General features: G+C 54.8%; 2 protein-coding genes across 3 annotated transcripts in view; both read right to left on the bottom strand.

The window, feature by feature from the left end:
* The window catches only part of KMT2A (lysine methyltransferase 2A), a 49,093-nt gene extending 32,508 nt beyond the window's left edge, over positions 1–16,585 (bottom strand). For both annotated transcript variants that reach the window (XM_064471037.1, XM_064471038.1), the window contains exons 1-3: positions 16,223–16,585; positions 4,820–4,889; positions 962–3,630 (exon numbers count right to left, since the gene is read on the bottom strand). In XM_064471037.1, coding sequence (XP_064327107.1) covers positions 962–3,630; positions 4,820–4,889; positions 16,223–16,573 — 3,090 coding nt within the window. In that variant the 5' untranslated portion in view covers positions 16,574–16,585. The remainder of the gene's footprint in view (positions 1–961; positions 3,631–4,819; positions 4,890–16,222) is intronic.
* Positions 16,586–19,692: 3,107 nt separating this feature from the next.
* On the bottom strand, positions 19,693–21,321 carry ATP5MG (ATP synthase membrane subunit g). The gene is made up of 3 exons (XM_064471084.1): positions 21,161–21,321; positions 20,826–20,986; positions 19,693–19,862 (listed from the first exon to the last, which is right to left on the bottom strand). Exons 1-3 carry the CDS (start codon positions 21,222–21,224, stop codon positions 19,764–19,766), a joined length of 324 nt encoding a protein of 107 aa, XP_064327154.1. The 5' UTR covers positions 21,225–21,321; the 3' UTR covers positions 19,693–19,763.
* Between the last annotated feature and the right edge of the window lie 84 nt (positions 21,322–21,405).

Here is a 21,405-nt window from a genome sequence, read left to right as displayed (position 1 = left end):
AGAAGCCAGAAGCGAACAGAGCTGTTTGATAGCTTTGTAGCTGCTGGCCTTTAAGGTGAGGGGCTTGTGTTTACCGCGGTGCTAAAAGACACATAGCATCTCAGTGCAATTTGCCATGTTTCGCCATCGGATTCTGAGCTATCTCCTACCCAAAGAACTCCCCCAAACAGGTAGTTGCCAGGGCCTGGGCTGGGTCTATACCGAGCCACGCGTACAGAAGCACGCACTTTGCTTCAGAGACAAAGGCTCGAGAATTTTCGAGTTAAAATGCGTGCTAGCGGTTTCCAACACTAGTGCCATTACGGGAAGTAAAAGTTTAAATAAAAAGGAAATATTCTCTGGAAGTGTTTTTCACCTACCTCTCGGGAAGATAGAGGACTGCAGAAAAGGGCAGGCTTGGAGTGGGGGAACGGGGAGAGGGAAGAGAGGAAAGCAGCGGGAAGCAGCCCTCCAGCATGATGCCAAATCCCAATGGATTTTAGCCCTGCCCGTAGGTGACAAGTCACCACCGTGTAAAGTTTAATAAAAAAGACCAAGACCAACTTTATCTTCAGAAGCCAGCTTTAGGTTCGAGAAGGGCCTACAAGAAACATCGAGGCCAAGAAAGACTACTGCGGTGTGCTGGAACCGTGCTTTTAGGAGTGAGTACTACTGCTCCAGATTATCACTTTGCTTAGATTTATTCGGAGAAGCCTAACAAGCAGCTACGACCAACTGATCTCTAAAAACGCACACAGCTCCCCTCTGAGCTGACTACACAGCAGCTCCCTCTCCCCCTCAGCTTCTGCCCAGGGCTTCTCGTTTTTGGATCGTTTGCCATCTGCTGCACTAACAGCTGCTTAGCTCGGCACGTTAATTCTTCGCGCTTAGGATCCGAAAGCTACTTGTGACTTCCAGTGCGAGTTCAAACTAAAACGTGCTCTAATAAAAATACAAAAAAACAACTCGGAAAAAGGAGTACCTGTGCTTTTGGCTGATCTGCTTGTTTGAGGGACTTGCTCTTCTCAATCTTGTACAGCTGGGCTTTCGCCTTCTTCAGAAGACTGGCCACCCTCTTGTCAGTCATTGGCAGTTTGTCTGCTTGAGCCAACATAGAGCTGATAGAGGAAGCGGAATGCTTAACAGCGCTTGAAGAAGGAGCAGAAAGACGCAGGGCTTTTTCCTTCTCCGAAGACGGCACGGCGGGGCTGAGGTCCAGATCCGATTTGTCTAACCCCCCTCTACCCTTCTTGGACGTTTTGGTTTTGACGGCTGCCGTGTCTGCCAGAGCAGCAGCAGAAACATCTGCCGCGGGATCTACTGCCGTAGACTTCTTCCGCCCGGCAGTCTTTTTGGCAGACGACGAGGCTGCAACGTCTTCGCTGACAACTTTTTCTTTGGGCATTTTACCTACGGGAAACAAAGCAGAGCTACTCTGAATTTCTGACCCTTTTCTCCTTTTCTCTTTCCTCGACTCCCGTTTGTTCTCCTTTTCTCTCTCTCTGTCTTTCTCTCTGCTCTTGTCCTTCTCCAGGCTTTTGTCAGCGTCTTTATCTTTGGAGAGCTCCTCCGCTGCCCTGTCCTTGTTTCTGCCTCTCTCTGTCTGGGGACTCGATGTGAACCAGGGGAAGAGAGGAGTAGGGCTACTGGATGAGAAAGGCTCTGCCGGAGTGCTAGTCTGCTTCCTCGGTCTCTGGCTTCTTTCTGCCGGTTCCCCAGACTGCGGCAGGGAATGGGAAGGAAAAGTAAAAGTTGAATTTAAGGCACTAGTGGCAAGAGAACTAACAGAAATGCTAGTTAATGAGGAAGAGACAGAAGACTGTGGGGTGAGAGTTGTCAGGTCCGAGGTACTAAGCCTCCCGCTTCTCGTCCTCATGGAGTGCGAAGGAGATCTGGGTTCCGAACGGATGGGGCTAAACACTCTCCTCTTACGCTTCCGAGAAGAGACGCCCGTCGCAGAGGTCCCCGTAGCGGCGCGACCAACCGACGAGGGCAGAATTACAGATTCAAAGATCCTGGAGTGGGCCTCGCTCGGCGTGAATCTGGGCGCTCTCAGCAGAGGACTTCTCTTGTGCATATCAAACCTTGTTCCAGAGTGAAGAGAAAATAGACGGGCCGGGGCTGTGGCACCTGGCGTCGAGAAGCCGGGCGTAAAGCCAACGTCCTCCGGTGTCAGCGGTGGGGGCCTGAAGTTGTCGAATATCGGTTTGCGAATCAGACCCTCTTTGGCATATTTTGCTGATGAGAAGTACTGTGGTTCTGACCTGGAATGCTTCAGGGAGGTCCACCTGAACGTCGGCTCTCGCAGAATAGACTTCCGTTTCTCTTGCATCGGTGCCGCGGAAGCAGGAAGAAAGGGCGAGGCTAACGGTATGGTAGGAGGCATAAGCCAAGGGGTATGGTCCGAGATGCTGGAGGCAGGCTGCAGCGGTGGCGGGGGAGTGAGCAAAGGGGGAGGGGGAGAGGAGGAGGACTGCTGCTGCGGCACGCTTGGTAAGGCTGACAGCTTTTTAGCAGTCCTTTGGCCAAAACTTCTTTCTGTTATCGAAAATCTTCTGTTTCTCCTGTCGCTGTTATCATTTTCAGGGGACTGAGAAACCGGCAGCGGCGCATGAACTTCTGGAGTATTGCTTCGCTCCTCAGAAAGCGTCTGCATCTCCTCGGAAGCCTGGGAGTCCGTAGACGTATCCACGCTGGGGCTGCTGGACCGCGAGGAGTCCGAAGACATCTGAGACGAATGCTGAGAAGCGGCGCTGGACTTTTCACTGGAGCCACAGGACGTAGCGCTGAACCTGCTGTTTGGTGTGGATTCTAGTCTGGATATTTTGATCGGAGGATCGTAGTCTTCATCCTCAATGAACCGTTTGGGCGTTTTAATAATCCGCGAAGAGATAGCGCTCACAACCGGCATGATGAACTGTCGGATATTTTTGAGCTGGGTTCTCCCCTTCCTGCCCTGCAGTTTGGCTGCTTCTTTCTCAATCTTTTTTTGCGCCCCCTTTTTAGCCCTCTGCAAGAGTTGCTTGGCGATGGCAGCATCTGTCCTTTTGGTGGAAGGTATAATCCTAACGGGCTTAATCCTGCGCGGACTCTGTCTGACAGCAGTCTTTTCTTCTTTCGTAAGCGGTGGCGTGCCATCCTTTTCTTTGCGAATCCTTTGGGGTTTCTCCAGCTGCGAGTTTATGACTAAGGTCGAGGAAGTCTTTAAACGTTCAGAGGACGGCGGCCTACCTCTCCTGCGCACAATCTGAACGCTCTTCCTCCCAATCTGAAGTTTCGCCCCAGGCTTGAATTTAGATTTCAGTGGCGAGAGCTTACTAGTTCGTAATTTCTTGATCTTAGTTGCTTGCTGAAATGTAGTGGATGGTGACCTTTTGATTTTTTTCAGGCTATCTTTTTCTTCTTTACTGCCCTTCTGCACGTCCGATGGGTCCTTTCCTTGTGACAATTTGAACTTCACGCTCGTAAGCGTTGGAGGTCTTCCTCGTCTTTTTTCCCCGCTCTTCAACTCCTTCTTCTTTACTTTCTCCATGGATGTGGTTTCAGACTTGCTCGAAGGGGAACACACCGATGAAGAGTCTGACAGCACAGCTGAACTTCGGTCAGAACTGCTCCGGGGCCTCCCACGAGGCTTCCGTGGACTAGACTTAACTGAGAGGGAAGCAGAGAATGCAGAGCACACGTTACACTTCGCCCAGCGTCGGATCAGCGTTACCCAGGTCACGCAAGCGTTTGCTCAGTACCAGTCACACTGCCCATACAAGCTGCCAAGACATTTCAGTTAATCAACGAATAAAAATAGCGTTTCATCAATACACAGAAAGAGTACCTTCCCAACAAACCTCTCCTCCCTATAAAATACGGCACAAAGCCACTATCAACTGATTGTTGAGAGGGCACAAAAAGTCTTAAGGGCACGTGCCACCTTTCAAACAATTAAAAGACTTTTTTTGCTAAAGCAGACCACGGCTAGTTGAAAGGAAAAAAAAAAAAATCCTTCTCTAGTGCCACCCACCTGCAGCGCTAAGGGGTAGGTCAGTGAGGCAAGAACAATGTACGGGGAGAGGCTGATACAAGGTAATTTACTAAAACCCCACTCTCAGCTCCAAAACCCAGTTAGCACTCGGCGTTGCCCTTGCACCCATCAAGCAGATGTGCAAGACTCGATTACTCACCTCTACCAATGCATTTCAACGCGTGCCCACCAAACCCGGCTATTCCAGTTCCGGGCCTTCACACAGCTCTGACAATGTACTTCATTCTTCATTTGACACACCCTATTAGCAAGGCTCTCCACAGCAGAATTTGCTGGCAAGGCCAAGCTCAGCAGATCATTGCGGTGCATGAGCAGAGTGCTGTGGTGAGAGCATTTATTGACAAGAATCTAAATCAAAGCTGAACTCATTCACTGGCAGTCCCATCATGACTCGATCCTACATCTTGAAAGCTGAAAATGCAACAACTCGGCTACAGCTTATCCTCAAGTGTCTGTATTTGTTTTGTTTCCAAAAAAGCAAAGGCTCCAGTTACAGGTGATTGTGAGTTTGCCAAAAGATACGGAAACATTCAAACCTTTTAGATCCTTCCTGTTAAAGTAACTGCCTCTCCAAAACACTAATGTGAGGCTTTGACTGGTTTCATCAGCGTAACTCTTTCACTCAAAGCCTCCCTGTTCCGTAACAGCTCAGATGTAGAGAGCCCAAAACTAACCGAGTCGAACCCAAAGACCGGGGTTGCTTTTATGGTTGACAAGATTTGATGGAACAAACAGGAGAGGCACGGCAAAACCATCACAAATGAGAACGCAAAGTCAACATCCAATCCTGCGACTTGAACATACCTGTGGGGGACCTGGTGGGACTTCGTACTTTGACTTCTTCATCTGAACCAAAACCTAAAAACTGTTCATCCTGCAATGAGAGAGCGGATGGAAATTTGAAGACGTGGATATTAACATTACAACGAACTGCAGTACGATCAAAGCATGAAAGGACTCTAGAAGATTTTTCCCTCCCCAGGTACCATCGTGGCATTTGTTCTCCTAGCCAACAATTGCTGGAGAGGCAATACAACTTAATATTTACATGTAAAGCAGCTATAGTTCATAGCTGTGGAATGATCAAAAAGAATTATGGGGAAACAAGGGACAAGCGTACATGGAAACAAACCCTTAAAGCAGAAAAGCTGCTGCTCATATCAAACCACAAAGTCTACTCTTATACGCTATTATTCAAACTACCCTAAAGACGTACTCCAGCAAAAGAAGCGTTTCCGTTTATTATTCCAGCGCAAATGTAGACTAACTTCCTCCAAACTCATTTAAAAGCATCTCTGGATGAGCAGAAGCATCCGAGATCTATAATTCTGCCTGAGCATTGTGGAGCTCCAGCAAGACCTCAGGGCTTGCTCCAGTCCCTTTCTGACGACCTCCGTGCGGGAGGGCTTGCCGCCTGCTACCACAAGACCTGACAGGGATGCTTATGGTCTCTGGGAGGAGAACGCAGGACTTGGGGGCCTCCTTGGACCCTACAGAGACAGGCACGCCTTCAGATGAATCCCCATCAGCTCCACCACACGACCACCTTCAAGCCTGGCTAAGGAACAAGTTGAAGTAGCCTAAAGCTGCCGACGGGGAGGCAGGGTCATCCCTAAGATGCAGGCATCGTTCACACACCCCAAGAGCCACAGCCTGTCATACAGCTAAATATCTGGAAACGCTGCAAACCAGCAAGGTGGCGGAACAAGCCTTCTCTTGGAGGTACCAAAGGCCTCTCATACAGCTCCCGGTGAAGTCATCGCTAAAAAAGCATTTATTTGGGGGACCACAACCTTCACTAATTATTACATTTCAAAGAATAATGAAACTAGTAGCCACGTAGGTAGTGTTATGGAACATCAGGGACAATTTCCTTAAAAATTGGCCCTTGGCTACACTAGAGGTAGTTTTTGTTGTTGGGTTGGGGTTTTTTTAATGCACTTCAGACTTTGTCTTTAGGAGAGATGAAAACCTGACTTCCATTGTAACGCTCTTCCCCCTGACAGCGGCACAACGCTGAAGGCACTCTGTTCACACCAGGACAGGTTTTTCAGGGATCATTCAAAAATGTCAATCCTAGGCGTCTGCTGCCAGAATTTGTGACATGTTTTTGGTTTTGCATTGTTCCAGCTTTCCTAGTCTGATTTCACCTCAAGTATTTACATTTGCCAGTCTCAAGTTTCCCCTGAACTTTGAAAACGGAGAAGTCACTTGTTGCTTGCTTCCTTAAAGGGCTGTGCAGCGTGGCCGCAGGCTAGAAAGTAACTACGCTGCTTCAGTAACAACGTGAGCCTGGAAAGAGCTTTGAGGAGAGCAAGTACCACCAGAACTGCATCCTGAAAGTAAAAAAGTGCAACACTCTGAATAGGAGAAGGTAAGCTGTGCAAAGAAATAACACCGTTCCCCGATGTAGCTTAGGCCTGATAAAAGACTTTGCCAAAAGCGTGTCTTTTTCCTGGCCTTGTGCTTTGTCCGTTGAATTCCTAATTCCTAATTCTGCTTACAGGACAGACCACGAAGAAAAGTCTCAGCTGCTGAAACCGCAGTTTGGTTTTAAAGCAATTAAACCGTGCGCGCTGAGAGCCAGACCTGCATCTACAGGAAAGTCGTGACGCGCTAAAAAGCAGCAAGGCTTGAGACAAACACTTTGCAAAATTTTCTGCTTGGTTTCTGTTTGATGAGCCACAGTATCACACAATTCAAACAGAGTAAATACTGTGAAGGGAAAGCCATTCGAGTTCTCAACGCGAGTAACGCTCCAGTGAGTCAAACAAAACGCAGACGCTCAGGCTGCGGTTCACAATCGCTGCGAGCAAACATCACAGCACGTTGCGGGAGAAGGGGACAGTCCTGCCCTTCCTCGCATCCCTGCTGTCTACCTGCTCTTTGCAGCCGCAGCAGCGATGCCAAGGAAACTGGGAAAAGCAATGTAAAAGAAATAAGGTGATGCCAAAACGCATTGTTTCTACCCGAGGGACCTTGCATCGCGCAGAACACCCCCCCCACCCCCCACCCCTGAGACCTTTCCCCAAAAGGGAAAAGCTGCCACTTCTCCACTTTAACGCTGGAGATATGAAACTGGAGCGAGAACGGCAGCAGAAGCGCCCGGCGCCCCGCTCGCCCGCGCGCAGCACTGCGGACCAACGGCCCGTCACGCCTGCCTGCCGCTCCCCGAGCACGTGGGCTTGCTGCAAGATGTAAACACTGCTGCGCAGGCACTGCCTTCGCAGGGATGCGCGCCCGGGGAGCAGGGTCCCCAGCGCCGGCCAAAGGAGGGGCTCTTACGAGAGATAGATTTGGGCTGAAACAGTCTAAACACTGAGAATGCAAGTAGCAAAATAACCAGGTGCCTACCAACAGCCAGGTTCAGCAATGCAAAGGGAAGAGCCGCTCGCCCCACACGATTTCTTCCTCGTGAGCCTACCAAAAACTGAGGTCTGCAGCTCTTTCAAGCACACAAATCGTGTGCATACAGCATAAGCTGGGTGCAGAGGAAGGCCGAGTAACACTGACTTATGGGTGTAGGAACACATCTCCCCCAGGGAAACAGAACTTACTGCTGCAAGCAGACGGCTCTTAAGGCATGTATACAGCCCCTTCGAGGGGCTACCTACAGGCTGCTTGGTGAAAAAAAAGACAGCAGGGATTTCTTTAATTGAAAGAATTAATTTCCAAGTCTCCCAGCTCTAACCGAACAGCTCCCCGGCGCTCCGTTCGTTCGCTCGCTGCGCGGAAGCGGCTCTGAGCGAGGGGCGGCTCGCCAGCCGTACTTCCAGCACCGCGACGCTGCGGCCAGAGAAGCACGCCCCACAGCCGCAGAGCCCTCGCTACGGCCATGCACTCAGCTCCAAGGACTGGTCACATTTCCAACAGACCACTTAAACACTAAATAAACAAACAAATCATTTTCAGGAAGAGTAACGGACGCAAAGGCTTATTTACAAGATTGGCTCGGAGACCACCCCTGCTCAGAGAGGCAAGTAAATTCAGTGTAATCTAAAATAACTCCTCATGCTAAAAATCAGTTACCAGCGCTTGACTTACATGCACGTGAAATACTCGCTGTGGCCAACTACTGCAAACCTCTGGTGACAAAGGAAGAGACGCATCTGACATTAAATGCAGCCGCACGCAGCTGGAAATAAAACCGGCCTCATACACAACAACAAAGTTGCAGGGGAGCTGCCCGTGTGCAGTCAGACCTTGGCAAGAGGAAAACAAGCGTGCGCATAAAGCTACAACTTGACAGTTTGGTGTTCAAAGGCAGCAGTGTCACAGGACAGAAGTTTGCTGCTAACCGCTCTTCTGCCAGGAACAAAACGCTGGGCCTGGAGGTGCACAAGAACTGCCGGCGCGGCTTTCTTCGGCTCCGGCCACCCCTCCGCCTTTTTGTGCTCTTTCTGGAAAGAAAGAGGTATGCGACATCTCCTTCCCCTCCGAAGTTTGCGCAGATCTGCTTCCCCGCTGCCTGGCCCCGACGAGGATTTCCGTACAAGTACGCGGTGAAGACGGTTGGAGAGATGAGGACACAACGCGCGATTCCTGTGGGAGGATCCCCCACTCCTGCTCTCCCGGAATGCCTCTCCCCACCCCAGCTGTCACCAAACAACCTTGACAGATACACCTTCTCTCAAACATTTTGTGGGCTGGGACCACGAAGCGAACAACAGAACACAACTTGCATCTGCCTCCAAGGTCACGCAGCTGCTACGAATGTTCTCTTCGTACAGAGTCCTAAAATCCGTATCATTTTGCCTGCAGCTACTGAATCTGTACTTCCCATGTTCTTCACAATTGCCTATCATAATCTGCAATTGGAACCTGCATTATTTTTAAACTGAATGCCACTTCCTTGCTTTTCTGGTGGGATACATTAATTTTGGCCTGGTATCCTGAGAATGATCATTTTTTCTCACTTCCTACCAAGCAGCCACCAGAACTGCCTATGGTAAAAAGGTGCTCTCCACAAAACGATCACTTTGGCTTCATTTACAGCGCACGTAGCGTGACCAACAGGTCATTCACGTTTATTTGGTGACCTCGCAACGGTCATTCTCACCGTCAGAGAAGGCAGCCTTGCAACTCATCAGAGAAGATGGAGAAGGCCACCACAGGCCAGCACGCTTCTGCCAGGCTAAACCATCCAGTCGGCCATCATATGTCAGAACGCAGTTCCGAGGCAAATTAAGCAGGAACAGCCTCCCTCCAGTTTTTCAGAAGTGACTATAAAGCACGACAGATGGAGAGTGATTAAAAACCATAATGGTTTTGAATGTGGCCTCATTTACCTGAGGAAGAATAATGCAATGCAAAAAAGGTCACTTGGGATTTTAAAGAAAAGGACAAGGCAAGGCTTGCCTCATGCGCAAGTCACGAAGCCTAACCGAGCAAGCAAGGGGCGATCTCTCGATGGGCAGCAGAGCCTCCACCTACATCTCCCACTCAAACACTGAGGTTTAAACCAGCTGAGGTAGCGCAGAGCTGCGAGCCGATGAAGAGAGGCTTTTCCTGAAGTATCCCAGCCACTATAAGGACAGAAAAGTTGCAAGCGAATCTCTATTTCACCATTCTTAAGCAAAATTACTTTTGAAAATATTTCCAACTAAAGATCTCAGAGGACACTCCACCTTCAAATGAGAAACTGTCCTGAAGGTCCTGGCTGACGCTGCCATCTCTGCCTGAGGCATAGTAGCATAACCTGTACCACTACGGATCCATAAAGTTGCACGGACTGTCAACAAAGCTGTCAGAGGCACTAAACCAGCAACGCAGCTGTTCCAATCAGCTCTCGAAAAGGTTTATTTAATTTTACAACAAGGTAATCAGAACAACGCTTTACTCCTCTTCCTGTTCACCATCTTGGGTTTGGCCCCAGTTAAACTGCACCTCATCTTCTTGGAAAGAGGTATGCTATTTTGAGAAGCTCATTCGAAAGCCTGCTTAGTAACTACGGCACAATATCTAAGAGACTCCTCTTCTTCCCGCAGAGTAAACATCCTCAGAGGCTGGCAATAAGTAGCCCCGAGACAAACACCGGGCGCGCTCTGCGCTCATGTGGAGTCATCTGGGAGTTCAGGGAGACGCTTCCCAAGCGATTACTGGTGATGCAACGCCGCTAACAAGCGGCAGACTGCTCCGAGTTACTGTTACGTACCGAGCCGGCTGAGGGCTCCGCTCGGCCCGTCGTTCTTTAACTGGACAAAAACTGAATGGGAGCGACGCACAGAGTCTGCTGGGACTTCGCCTCGCAACAGCACCGATCTACGCTACACGTCCCGAGAGCACAGAGTTGCTCTTGGATGGGTCACCTCGACACAACAACCCCCAGACTGGAACACCAGGAGCATACACCCCGCGACTGCCTTGCAGCTGCACCCTCCGCAATCAACCACAACAATACAACCGTGATTGGGACCGCAGCGTCGGGGTCCCTCGGACAACACCTAATTTCAGATTTGTGGGGCTCAAGCGCAGCCAGCACCTGTTCTGACAGCATGACTGAGCACACAGGTCGGTGCTGCCAGCTTGCTAGAAGGAAAATGAGAATATCCAGTGCTAGGAGGTAGCAGTACAGCCAGGCTCTCGCTACCCAGCCAAACCGCGAGCAGCAGAGCAGACTAACTTCCAGCAGCAGCCCACTAACGAAACACAATTGGTCCCCGCTTTCCACAGAGTCCCGGTTCCATCCTGGACGAGGAATCGGGATTTACAATTTCCAGTCTGAACAAAGACGAATGCTTTTTAGAGCACAGTCTCATTCTGGTGGCAACAAGCTTTCAATGCCACCTCCAAGGAAGACGGTCAGCCAAACTATTACCTAGAAAGATTTAGTTTGCAGCCAGTGAGGGAAAAGCAAGACCAAAGCCTCCCGGACCACATCTAAGAGACCACTGGCAACACACGGCTGCTGGCAAGTGAAGGCTCTCTCTCCTCGTTCCATAATAGATGTTTAGAAAGCAATGTTTCAGCTGGACTCGGACAACCAAGGAAAGGAAATTCTGGAGCTTGTTGTTAAATAAAAGTAGACGTAACTAACCAAACTGCCCAACGCACCAAAGCGGCGGACTGCAAAACTTCAGTGACTTCGGCACACAGACAGCTATGCTCTGAAGTTGCTGTATTGATGCATTTGAAAAAAAAATAAATCTAGAGCAGTGGCAAGCACATCTTTCATAGAATCATAGAATCTTTTGCTCCTAAAGAAACACACGCCACCTGGTAAAGCACAAAAGTGCTGTTAAAATTGAACTATGCTTTGTAGCTCGGCTCAGGGGTAACAGCTCACCCCTCTGGGGGAACTTTGTGGTATCCCTTTACCTTGTGAACTCACTCGCTGCTGGTGCACAAGACTGAACTGAGGGGACTGACCACAACAAACTGCAACACTTTCAGTAAAAAACCCCCTAAGATCATCAAAACCCCAGGGGCTTACGCTGCACAAGCACCTAGCTAAAAGGACTGAATTGCCAGAGAAGCATCATGTTGGAGTAGTTAGCCAGAACCCACGTTCTTTGCCAAGGTCATCCCCAGTGGCCGCCGCTGCTGGAGAGAGACGTGGCATCTCGTGTCATCAGTGACTCCCTTTGTCTCCTCTTGGGTCAGTTGGGGGCAGCTGTCCCGGCCGCGTCCCCTCCCAGCTCCTCATGCACCCCGGGCCTGCTCGCTGGTGGGGCGGTGAGAAAGGCAGAAAAAGGCCTTGATGCCACACAAGCCCAGCTCAGCAGTAACTAAAACATCCCTGTGTTATCAGCACTGTTGCCAGCACAAATCCAAAATGTAGCCCTGTATCAGCTGCTAGGAAGAAAACTAGCTCTATCCCAGCCAAAACGAGCACAAGCGACAAACCTTTGCTGCTTTGCAACCTGAACGAACAAAACAAAGTCCCGAGACAAACACAACCGAAGCCTGAACCGAACACTGGAAAACCTGCAGCGAGCGTGTTCCCTCGCGCACGTGGACAGGAGAAAGGCACCCGTGCACACTGCTGCCCACCGGCCAGTGGAAGCCATCGGCACGGTTTCACAAGCACTCAGCAGGGACGCGCTCCGAAGCCAGTTAAAAGAGGCTGAGAAGCGAACGACCGATGCAGAGAGTTACCCAGTCTCTTCCCTCATTTCCTCCAAACACAGTACAGTGAGATCTGTAGTTCAGCGTTGATGACAATACGGAAGCCCGCAGTGAAAGATGCTGCTGCAAGGGTCTGTCCCGTGAGTTTCCCAGCTGAAGGAAGTGCCCCTGGACCAAACGGGTCAGCACGCATCGCTGCTGCTTCTATAACTGTCTTACCTACCCATCACTGCTGTCGGTGAGGTGAGCAACGTCACCTTCCATCAAAACCAGCTTCTCCTGGGGAACCCCAAATTCTTTGCACCAGAAAGCGTCACAAAACCACCCCTCTGAGGGTTTCGAGTACTGCGTAACGCTGACCGAATTGTGGAAACAGGGAACTCACCAGCACGGTTAAAACGTGTACTTGGACTTTCACACTTCTGACAACGGAGAGTTCGAGTCTTCGGAAAGGAGAAAAAGTGCGAAGGAGCCCGCCGTCTGTCGGGCCGCGACCTGCACTGGCTTCACGGTGCACCTCTTGTTTTACATCAACACCTGCGAGCGGTTCTCTCCTCATGCATGTGCAGCAATTGCGTTACCTGTAACAGGCAGGGCTCTACACCTCTGCTTCATGGATTAAAGCACCCAGGCAGTTTTACCGCGACCATTCAACGTAATGCCAGGAGAGGAAATTTTGAGGCAGACGGAATTTTAATGCCCGTGGAGAACTGAAATTATCAGTACTCCCAGCCCAGGCGTGACCGTGGCGGCATCGTGGATGCCACTCCTTCCTCCCAGCACATGGATCTAGTACCATTTCCGAACAAGCCAGCCGTCGGTGAACATCTAAGACTCTAGCATTTACCTCGTAAAAAATGATGATCCATGTATAATTACAGCAGTGCTACTAGAGACACCGTCATCGCCACTACACTCCATTCCAAGCCTCAAGTTTCTGCAGCTTTCAAGCTCATGCAGATTTATGGAGTAAACTGTCAACACGCATCCAACAGGCTCTCAACTTTTACGTCCCAAAGCTTCAATTAAACTTCAGAGACGGGGAGAGAGCTCTGAAGTGGCAGCCGTAGCAGGTACTTAGCAGCTATACGCGAGCTTGTCTTATGCCAAATATCGACATAACAAATCAAGAAAACACAGCCAAGTTCCCCTCGTTACTAAAGTGTCATTCGCATCGAGCAGAAATCCAGCAAGGGTGCCACCGTTCATCAGCCAGTTATAGCTTTACTGTGCAAAAAGTCCCCCCCCAACCCTTGCGGTGCCAAAAGCAAGTATCATAACGTTGCTCCCTTAAAGCGAGTCAGTTTCAAGATAACTCAGCGAAACACCGCTCTGCAGCAGAAGTCAAGGATTTGTACAAAGTCACCAGAAACCCGGGGAGCCCGCAACACCTCCCAGAATTCAGGCACCTTTCAGATGACAGATAGAAGCTGCTATGTTCCGCCAAACGAGCGAGGAGACAAGGGCACAATACTTGCTCCGGACTTTTTTGTTGCATCAAATTTTTACAGCAGTGCACAATTTCAACAGGTATTTGCACAAGTGAATGCTGGAAAGCAGCATGCCACCAAGAGGTCAAAAAAAATAAGCACGCAGAGCAGAAGTCGTAGAGAACGAGATAACACAGTTTCCTTGCCGGATCACCACCGGCTCCCGAAGCCAAAGCGACACCTCAGAGGCTACTCGTGATGCAGAACACCAACTCGGCTTGGCCCCGGCTGGCACCCTCAACCTTGCAGAAGGGGAATGGTGCAGGCATCAGGCAGTTATGCAAAGGACACGGCAAGCCCTAGTAAGCAGGGGTCTTCTGGAAGCCCCCTGTGGAAGAACATCTCCACCCAAAGCAGGGTACCGTGTGGGCACCAGAACGCCACCGCTTCTGCACCACCACGCGGCCGCCCTCTCCTCTAAAGAGACCCATTTCCAAGATCTGCTAGAGCTCTTTTCACATCCTCCACTCCCACCCCACAGCAAACTCATACCGCAGGAGAGAAGAACTTCTCCCAGCACTTCTGGCGACTGGCAGCGGCAGCGTGTCTTTGCTGTAATGCACGCAGAGTAAGTCACAGGCCAGAAGAAAGAGGTCCTTCGATGCAAAAACACTCTGCTTCTTGAGCATCACCAAAGGAAAGAACGCAACTTGGTGAGCCAACTACATCGGAATACTTGAGAGCATCCGCTCCCCGAGTACACCAGCACATGTTGCCAATTCAGAGCGAGGAAAAGCACCCTGGGTCTACCCCCTCCCTGCTCCCGGGTGCTCAGGTGAATCTCAACCTGCGGGCACCAAGCCACAAGGAACTTTCATCGTTACTTTCCACTGTAGGTAAAGTTATTAGACAGAAGATTTTAGTAGCTAAATAGAAAAGTGACATCAGAACTAAAATTCTAAAGATCCAAGAGACATGTCTTCATCAGCCGCTTCATCAGCACCAAAAACACGTTCAAGATATTTTTATTTTAAAGCAAAGATGCCCAAAGGCCAAACTCACAGAGACCTTTCAGAGATGTTTTTCTGAGATGCAAAAATATACTTTAAGACAAGTGGAATTAAAAAAAATAGTCCAATATCATCTCAGAAAAAAAGAAACAAGAAAAGAAACAAAGCAACTCACCTCCCCCCACATAAAAACCTCCCGAGTTGTCAACTCTGTGGTCAGGTTGGTTAGCCAGATTTCAGTCATTTCTGCCACTGACCTAGCGCTCATGAGGTATTAACTTCTTTCAAGTAGACCCAGTAAATTCCATTGAACCTGGTCCATTGCAAGCAGGAAAACGCGCAAGTATCCTAAACCACAGCCTTTGCGACAGCGGCGTTAGATAAAAGGGATGCTGGCGGGCCGTCTGAGCTAAGACGCAAAGCGCTGTGCTGGTGAGGGTACTCGATCACCGCTCTGCACGTGCAAACGCGACCCCCGTCCTCCCCGCGCCCTGGCCCGCTGGGGCTGCAGCTCTGCAGCCCAGGATTACTCCAGCTCAGCTGCGAGCGACTAGCTCCGCTTCACGGCACCCAGCAGAAAACACCAACACCCAGCCGGAAAGAGACAAGAAAACCGTATTTTTATGCGTGTTTTAACCAACTCTGATATCGCCAGCGACGGAAAAGCCAAGCGACTGCCCTTTAAAGGGGCAAAATATAGACAAAGATAGGCTCACCCGCTCCCCAGCTGACAATCTGCCTGCAGAGGAGGATACGGAACTGGCCTTTCAAAAAAAAAAAAAAATAAATAAAGCATTTCTGCTACAAAGGACCTGGGGAATTTTCCTACCGGCGCAAGGACGCAGCTAACAAGTGATGCAAAACAAGAATCGGGGGAAAGGAACGCCGCAGCTCGTAGTAAGTAACACACCCCCATCATGTCTTCCCTGTTCTGTCAATAGGTGGGTTGTTGTCAGACTCCTGCTCTGGCTGCCTTCAGAAGGCTTTAAAGACAAAAAATGATGGCAGGAAGAAGAGCAACTCAAAAAAAAAAAAAAAAAAAACCCAAAACCCAAAAAAGGGGCAGCCAGGTGCCAGCGAACCGCACTCGCGCCAGGCCGGGCCCCGCCGCCCCCGGGGCCGGGCCGGGCGTCCCGGGGCGGGCGGGGGGCACCGATACCCCAGCCCCAGCCCCCCCGAGCCCCCGCTGCCGGCGAAGGGCGCCTCACCCCGCAGAGCATCCTCCGCAACGGGGAGGAACGCCAGCCCGCCGACCCGCTTCGCCCCCCGCCGTCCCCGCCGCGGGGAGAGGAGCCGCCCCCCCGCCCTGATCCTACCTCCCGGTGGCGGGGAGCGCGCCCCGCGGGGGGCGCGGGAGAGGCGGCGGCGGCGGGAGAAGGATAATGGAGGCGGCGGCGGGGAAGACACACCGGCGGCGAGCTGCGTGCGCGGGGAGGGACGGCGCGGAGGCGGGGGGCGGCCGGTGCGCCCCCCCTCCCTTCCCCGGGCAGGCGGCGGCGGCGGGGCGCGCCCTTTGTGCGGGGAGCGGCGGCGCGGGAGGTGTGTCCGGGCCGGGGCCGTGCGGGCAGGGGGGTGTGCCGCCCGCCGGGGCGGAGCGGGGATGCTGCGGGGCCGGGACCCGCGGGCCGCGGCGCGCCGCGCCCTCCCTCCCTCCACCGCCCGTCTCCCCCCCCCCCCCCCGCCCCGCCGCCCCTCCTCACCTCTCCGCTGCCCGCCTCAGCGCCGCAGGCCGCGCGGAACCGCCGCAGGTTGATGCCGATGGCGGCCGAGACCTGGAGCGCCGCGTCGAAGCCGGGTCCCACCCCGGCCGCGGGGCCCCCGGAGCCGCCGGAGCCCGGCGCTGCCCCGCCTCCCCCGCTTCCCGCCGCCCCGCCGGAGCACGGGCCGCCGCGCTCCCCCTCGCCCGCCGCCGGCGGCGTCGCCGCTGCCGGTTCGGCGGCTCGCAGGCTCCGCACGGCCGGCACCCGCAGCCGGGACCCCCCCAGCCCCCGGCGGCCCCAGCCGCCGCTGCCGGGCCGGGCAGGGAAGCGCCACCGACCGCTGTGCGCCATCTTTACTGTGAGGCGACGAGCCAGAGAGCGGGGCCGGGCCGCGCCCCGCGCCCTGGATATCTCTTCGACGGCACGCAGAGCTCCTGCATAACAGAGGGCGCTATGCAGGTTGCGGGGCCCCGCCATCCCGCCGCCCGGGCCCCTGGGTAACCCGTGCGCCACGGGTGCTGGCCCGGCATAACGCTGGGCGATATACAGGGCCCCGGGTTCGCGCCCCAGCACGGCCCGCCGCCCTGGATAGCCCAGCCTTCCGCCGCCGCCGTCCACGATAACTCGGCGGGCCATGCAGGCGCGGGGCACCTGGCGAGCGGGCCCCGGACCCTGGCTGCCGTAGAACGGAGCCGCAGGCAGCCCGCATAACAGCGGCGGCAATGCCGAGAGAGAGCGCGGTTCGCCGGCGCCCGGGACCGCGCATAGGGCATGGGCCGCCCCGCCAGCCCCCTCCATAGCGCCAGGCCGTATGCGGAGCGCGGGGCGCCGCTCGGCGCGGCCCCGGGCCCGGCATGGGGCTAGAAGCGCGGGCGGGCGCCCCGCATACCGGCGGCGCGCAGCCAGGGCGCGGGGCCGGCGGCGAGGCGGGAGGGCGGCGGGGCGGGCCCGGCCCGCGGTCCCCCGCCGCCCCTGACAGGGCGCCCACCCCGGGGACCCCGCGGGCTGCACCCACCCTTCCCCCGGGCCGGGGCGGAGCGAGGGCCGGGGCGCCGGGCCCGCCCGGGGAGCGAGGGAGCCGCTCTCTGAGGGCGGGGGACACCGGGGACGGCCGCCCCGGGAGGTGCGAAGGGGCGGCGGCGGCCTGGTGCCGTGAGCTGGCGTCGTCAGCCCTTCCCGCCGCCTCCCCGGCCGCTCCTACCTGCTCCCCCTCGCCCCGCTCGCCCGGTGGGGCCGGCTCGGCGTCCCGCCGGGTGCCACCGCCCGGAGGAAGGTGATGATGGCGATGGCACCGGGCCAGCGGCTCCCTCCGGTCCCCGGCGCCGTGCCGCAGGCTCGCCTCCATCTTGTACGGCACAGCGAGAACGGGGTTAACATCCAACAAGTGCCCACCGGGCTCCCTGAGACAACGCTGCAAGCGCACGAGGAGCGGTTATAAAACCCTTCCATTTGGGGAGCGTGAAACACCCCTTTCCTTTCAACCTCATCAGCTGGAGGGAGAGTGACCGAGGAGGAGGGAAAGGCTTGTTTGCCCTTTACGGAAGCGACCAAACACTCTCTGTGATGTTAAAGACAACAGAAAGGCTTCTGGAGCCCGCGGGGTTCACCGATGCCGCTCCTGCTTATTTCACGCTCAACCCGCGGCTGGGGTTCTGCGTTCCGAGCAGGGCTGGGGTGGCTTCTCGGAACGACGCCCAGGGAGGAAAATTACAATTAGGTGGTTTCTGTCTCTCTAGGGAGCGTGAAAGGGACTGGAGCGCTTCCAGGCTCTCCCATGCGTGGCCAGTCTTGCTCAATCCAGCCCTCCCACTGAAGTGAGCTTGACAGCCCCCACAACCCAGCGCTGGCGTTGAGGTGCACGAGGCAGGCTTTCTCTCAGGGAGGTTCTGCTTTTCAGAAACCTTCTGCAACTCAAGGTGATGTTTTGAATCTCAAGTGTGACTGCTGTCTGCCTCTCCTTAAGTAGCACGTGCCACAGCCCCCCACTGAGGGGCACGACCTGTTCCCCTCATGGGTATTTATCTGCTGGGCACCGGGTTTGTGAGGACGGGAGCAAAGAGCTCCCGGGAGGGGCTGCTTTTGGGGGTATCGTCATTCTTACCTCACCCCCACCACTCAGCCAGGGCGACGTGTGACAACCCTGGTTAGATTTGCCTGTGCTCTTGGCGAGAAAGCGTCACATCCTTGGAGGGGGAGTAAGAATTTGCAAAGCCCTCAGTGGCAAAGGAAGCAACAGGAGCACCCAGCAAGTTCCAGATATAAAAGGGGTTTTCTGGGAACGCTGCTGTTTGGCCGTGCCAGGCAGAAACCGCGAGCTCCTGGGCAGAAAGGAATGGAGAAGAGCAAGTCTGGGCGGGGGGCTGGAAGCCCCGATCCTGTCACAGACTCACCTGGGGAAGCTGGCAAGTTTTTAGCCTGGGTTTCCCCACCTATCGCGTGGACGTGACCAGTGCCTGGTCCCAGGCTGTGGCCCAGAGCTATGGGGTTGGGGACCCTTCTCTTCAACAAAGGAAGAAAGGCTTTCCCTCAATGCCCACGGTGACCTTCCGGTCACCGCATACGACATGCGTGAGCTCACCTGTGCTACCCGTTGGGGGTCCCAGGGGCCGCTTGCTGGGATACAGCGTTGAGGAGGTCAGCTCTGCTGCAGGGAGAAGAGAAACCGCCGTGCTACTGGCATAAGTGCCTCGGGGTCACTCGGGGCAGCCAAGCTGGGGGGCTGTGGCTTCACCGGGGAGCCGAACGCAAGGCCCAGGGGAGAAAAGGAGCCGCTGGTACAGTGACAGCATCAGCAAGAAGCGATGCTGACTGCGAACCACCTTCTGAGACAGCACGGACAATAAAGAGTTAGGTCCCACCCCGACAGGACTGCCGGCTTCAGAGAGCTCCTTCCTCAGATTATTTTCTAAAAGCGTGTTAGAGTGCCGGCTATCTCGCCAGGATTTTGCAAACGCTTCTACAAAAGCTGGTTGAAAGTGAGCAAGCTTGTGAATTTGTGGACAGCTTACACCTCCAGCCGGCGGTGAGCTCAGAGGACACAGGCAGTAAAGCTCCACTTATCTTCAAAGCCTTCCACTCAACCAGTCTCGCCCCAACCAGCGGAACTGTGCAGAGTAGCGCCACACACCCTACCCTATAAGCCGCGGCAGGTATCTTGACAGCGCGAATAAAATACTGGCTTTTCTTCTTGGCTCCCCCATTCAGAAACCAGTGAAAGCGTTTGCCCTCGCAGTTTGCGACTGGGGCTCTCACAACTCCCCTAACGCTGCAGCTGCGGCACAGCGGTTGTTCGAAGACTGAGCACAGGCACGACAACAAGTAGCGGCATCACCGAGCCAGCTGTAGCGCTGTCTCAGGGACCGGCTGTCAGGCAGCCACCCCTCCGAGCAGCCCCTCTCCGCTGCCGCTGGCGCGACTGGCCGGGGACAGGCTCGCGCCTCAACCACCACAAAAGATCACGACAGCCCGAGGCCGGTTCCTGGCTTTATTGTCACAGAGCACGTTACAGACTCGGGACCGCGGCACTACTGAGGGTGAACCCTCAGACGTTGTACCCGATCAGGCCGCCCTTGCCTATGATCTCCCCGATGTAAAACCACATCAGCACCTCCGTGGCCACCAGACCGTTCCTCAGCGCTTCCTGAAAGAAGAAAAAGCCACCGGTTAGATCGTCGGCTCCTGCAGCAGCTTCCTTCCTCGCTCGCTCCCGTGGTCAATATGAGCAAAGCCACCAGCCCGTACCCAAGGCCTTAGTTTAAGCAAAAAACCAAGGGTGTGACGGAGCGTTTCTCCTGCTTGGCCACCCCTCGAGAGGCTATGATGAGTCTCAGACAGTCTGTACAGCGGCAGCTGCCATTCCTGGTCTTATACAGGCCTCTCAAAAGCTCATTTGTCACACCAAGTATGTGGGAAACGCTTTAATTTAAAGGCTGATGGATGACACCGCTGTTTGAGGCGGCTCAGCCGCCTACGGACACTCTCCTCCCTGGGACAGAGAACGACGGGGCCCGAGGGGCAGGAGCACAGCCTGGGAAGGGTTTGGGCAAAGCTGGCGCAGCAAAAGGCCTTCAGCCCCTGCATTCCTTGAGCTTCAGGCCTCACTGCAGCATCTCGGCTGCTTCCCAGAGCACAAGCAGAGTGGTTCAAGCTAGCGTGCCGGTGGTTAGGTCAGGTCTTGAGAAATATGGGGCTGAACACCTGCGGCTCGTTGAACACACCTGGTAGGACACAAAAAAGCTGGAGAACTGAGCTGCGCCTCAGCTTATTCAGCAGAAAATGGATAAAATTTTTGTAAATGTGATTTTTTTTTCTTGAAAGCCTGGCACCGAACAAAGCGTTTGGAGCGCCGGGCGTTGCAGGTGACACAAACCCACCGGTCCCTCACCGCGGGGATGCACTGCTAAGCCCTGGATGCCCGGGGTGGGGGGGAGGAAGGCAGGGGCTCTCCGTGGGGATCAGGAGGCAGGAGGGCGCACCCGGGGCGGGCAGTTGACGGGGTGCGCCGGGCCGGTGGCGGCCCCGCCGCGGTGGGAGGGCCCCGGGTGTGGCGGGGAGCTCCCTCTCCGGGCCCCCGCAGTGCCGGGACCCGCGATACCGGCCTTACCTTGACGGTGACCTGCGCCAAGCGGCCGGTCTGGAAGCTCCTGACCAAGGCCTTCATGCTGTCGATGGCCCGGGGGATGTCGGCGGGGCTCGGCGGGGCCAGCTCCACCTTCGCGTAGTACCAGAACGTGGCCAAACGTGGCTTTGAGTAGGCCACGGCGGCTGCCGGGAGAGGGAAGGGGGCGGTCGGGGAAAGGCTTTATCACACTAGCTGGTGCCCGCGGGGCCGCCCCGGGCCATGGCCCGTCCCTCGCTCCCCACCCCCCCCCCCCCCCCCCCCCGGGCCCGTCCCTCCCTCCCGCCCCGGCGGAGCCTCTGCCCGTCCCCGCCGCTCACCGGTGAGGAGCTGCGGCCCGCGGACGGCGATGCGCTGCGCCAGCCTCTGCGCCGCCTGCGCCATGCTGCGGGACCCGGCCTGAATGTCACCGCGTCCCCGCCGCCGCCGCCGCCGCCTCTAGGACCCCGCCGCCGCCGCCGCGGCTGCCCGAGCGCCGCCTGCCTCCCGCCCGGCAGGCGTCTGCCGCGGGCAGCCCCTAGCGAGGACCCCGCGCCGCGGCGCCACCGGTTCGAGACCCGCGGGG

Source organism: Phalacrocorax carbo, chromosome 21 (assembly GCF_963921805.1).
Source record: "Phalacrocorax carbo chromosome 21, bPhaCar2.1, whole genome shotgun sequence".
Lineage (NCBI taxonomy): Eukaryota > Metazoa > Chordata > Aves > Suliformes > Phalacrocoracidae > Phalacrocorax > Phalacrocorax carbo.
The sequence above is the reverse complement of the archived record's forward strand: the minus strand, read 5'-3'. Positions and strand labels throughout refer to the sequence as shown.

Coding starts and splice junctions, on each gene's coding strand:
- ATP5MG (XM_064471084.1), bottom strand. CDS start 21,224: ATGGCGCAGGCGGCGCAGAGGCTGGCGCAGCGCATCGCCGTCCGCGGG. Junction 20,987..21,160: donor CGGGCCGCAGCTCCTCACCG/GTGAGCGGCGGG, acceptor CTCTCCCGGCAG/CCGCCGTGGCCTACTCAAAG. Junction 19,863..20,825: donor TGGCGCAGGTCACCGTCAAG/GTAAGGCCGGTA, acceptor TTCTTCTTTCAG/GAAGCGCTGAGGAACGGTCT.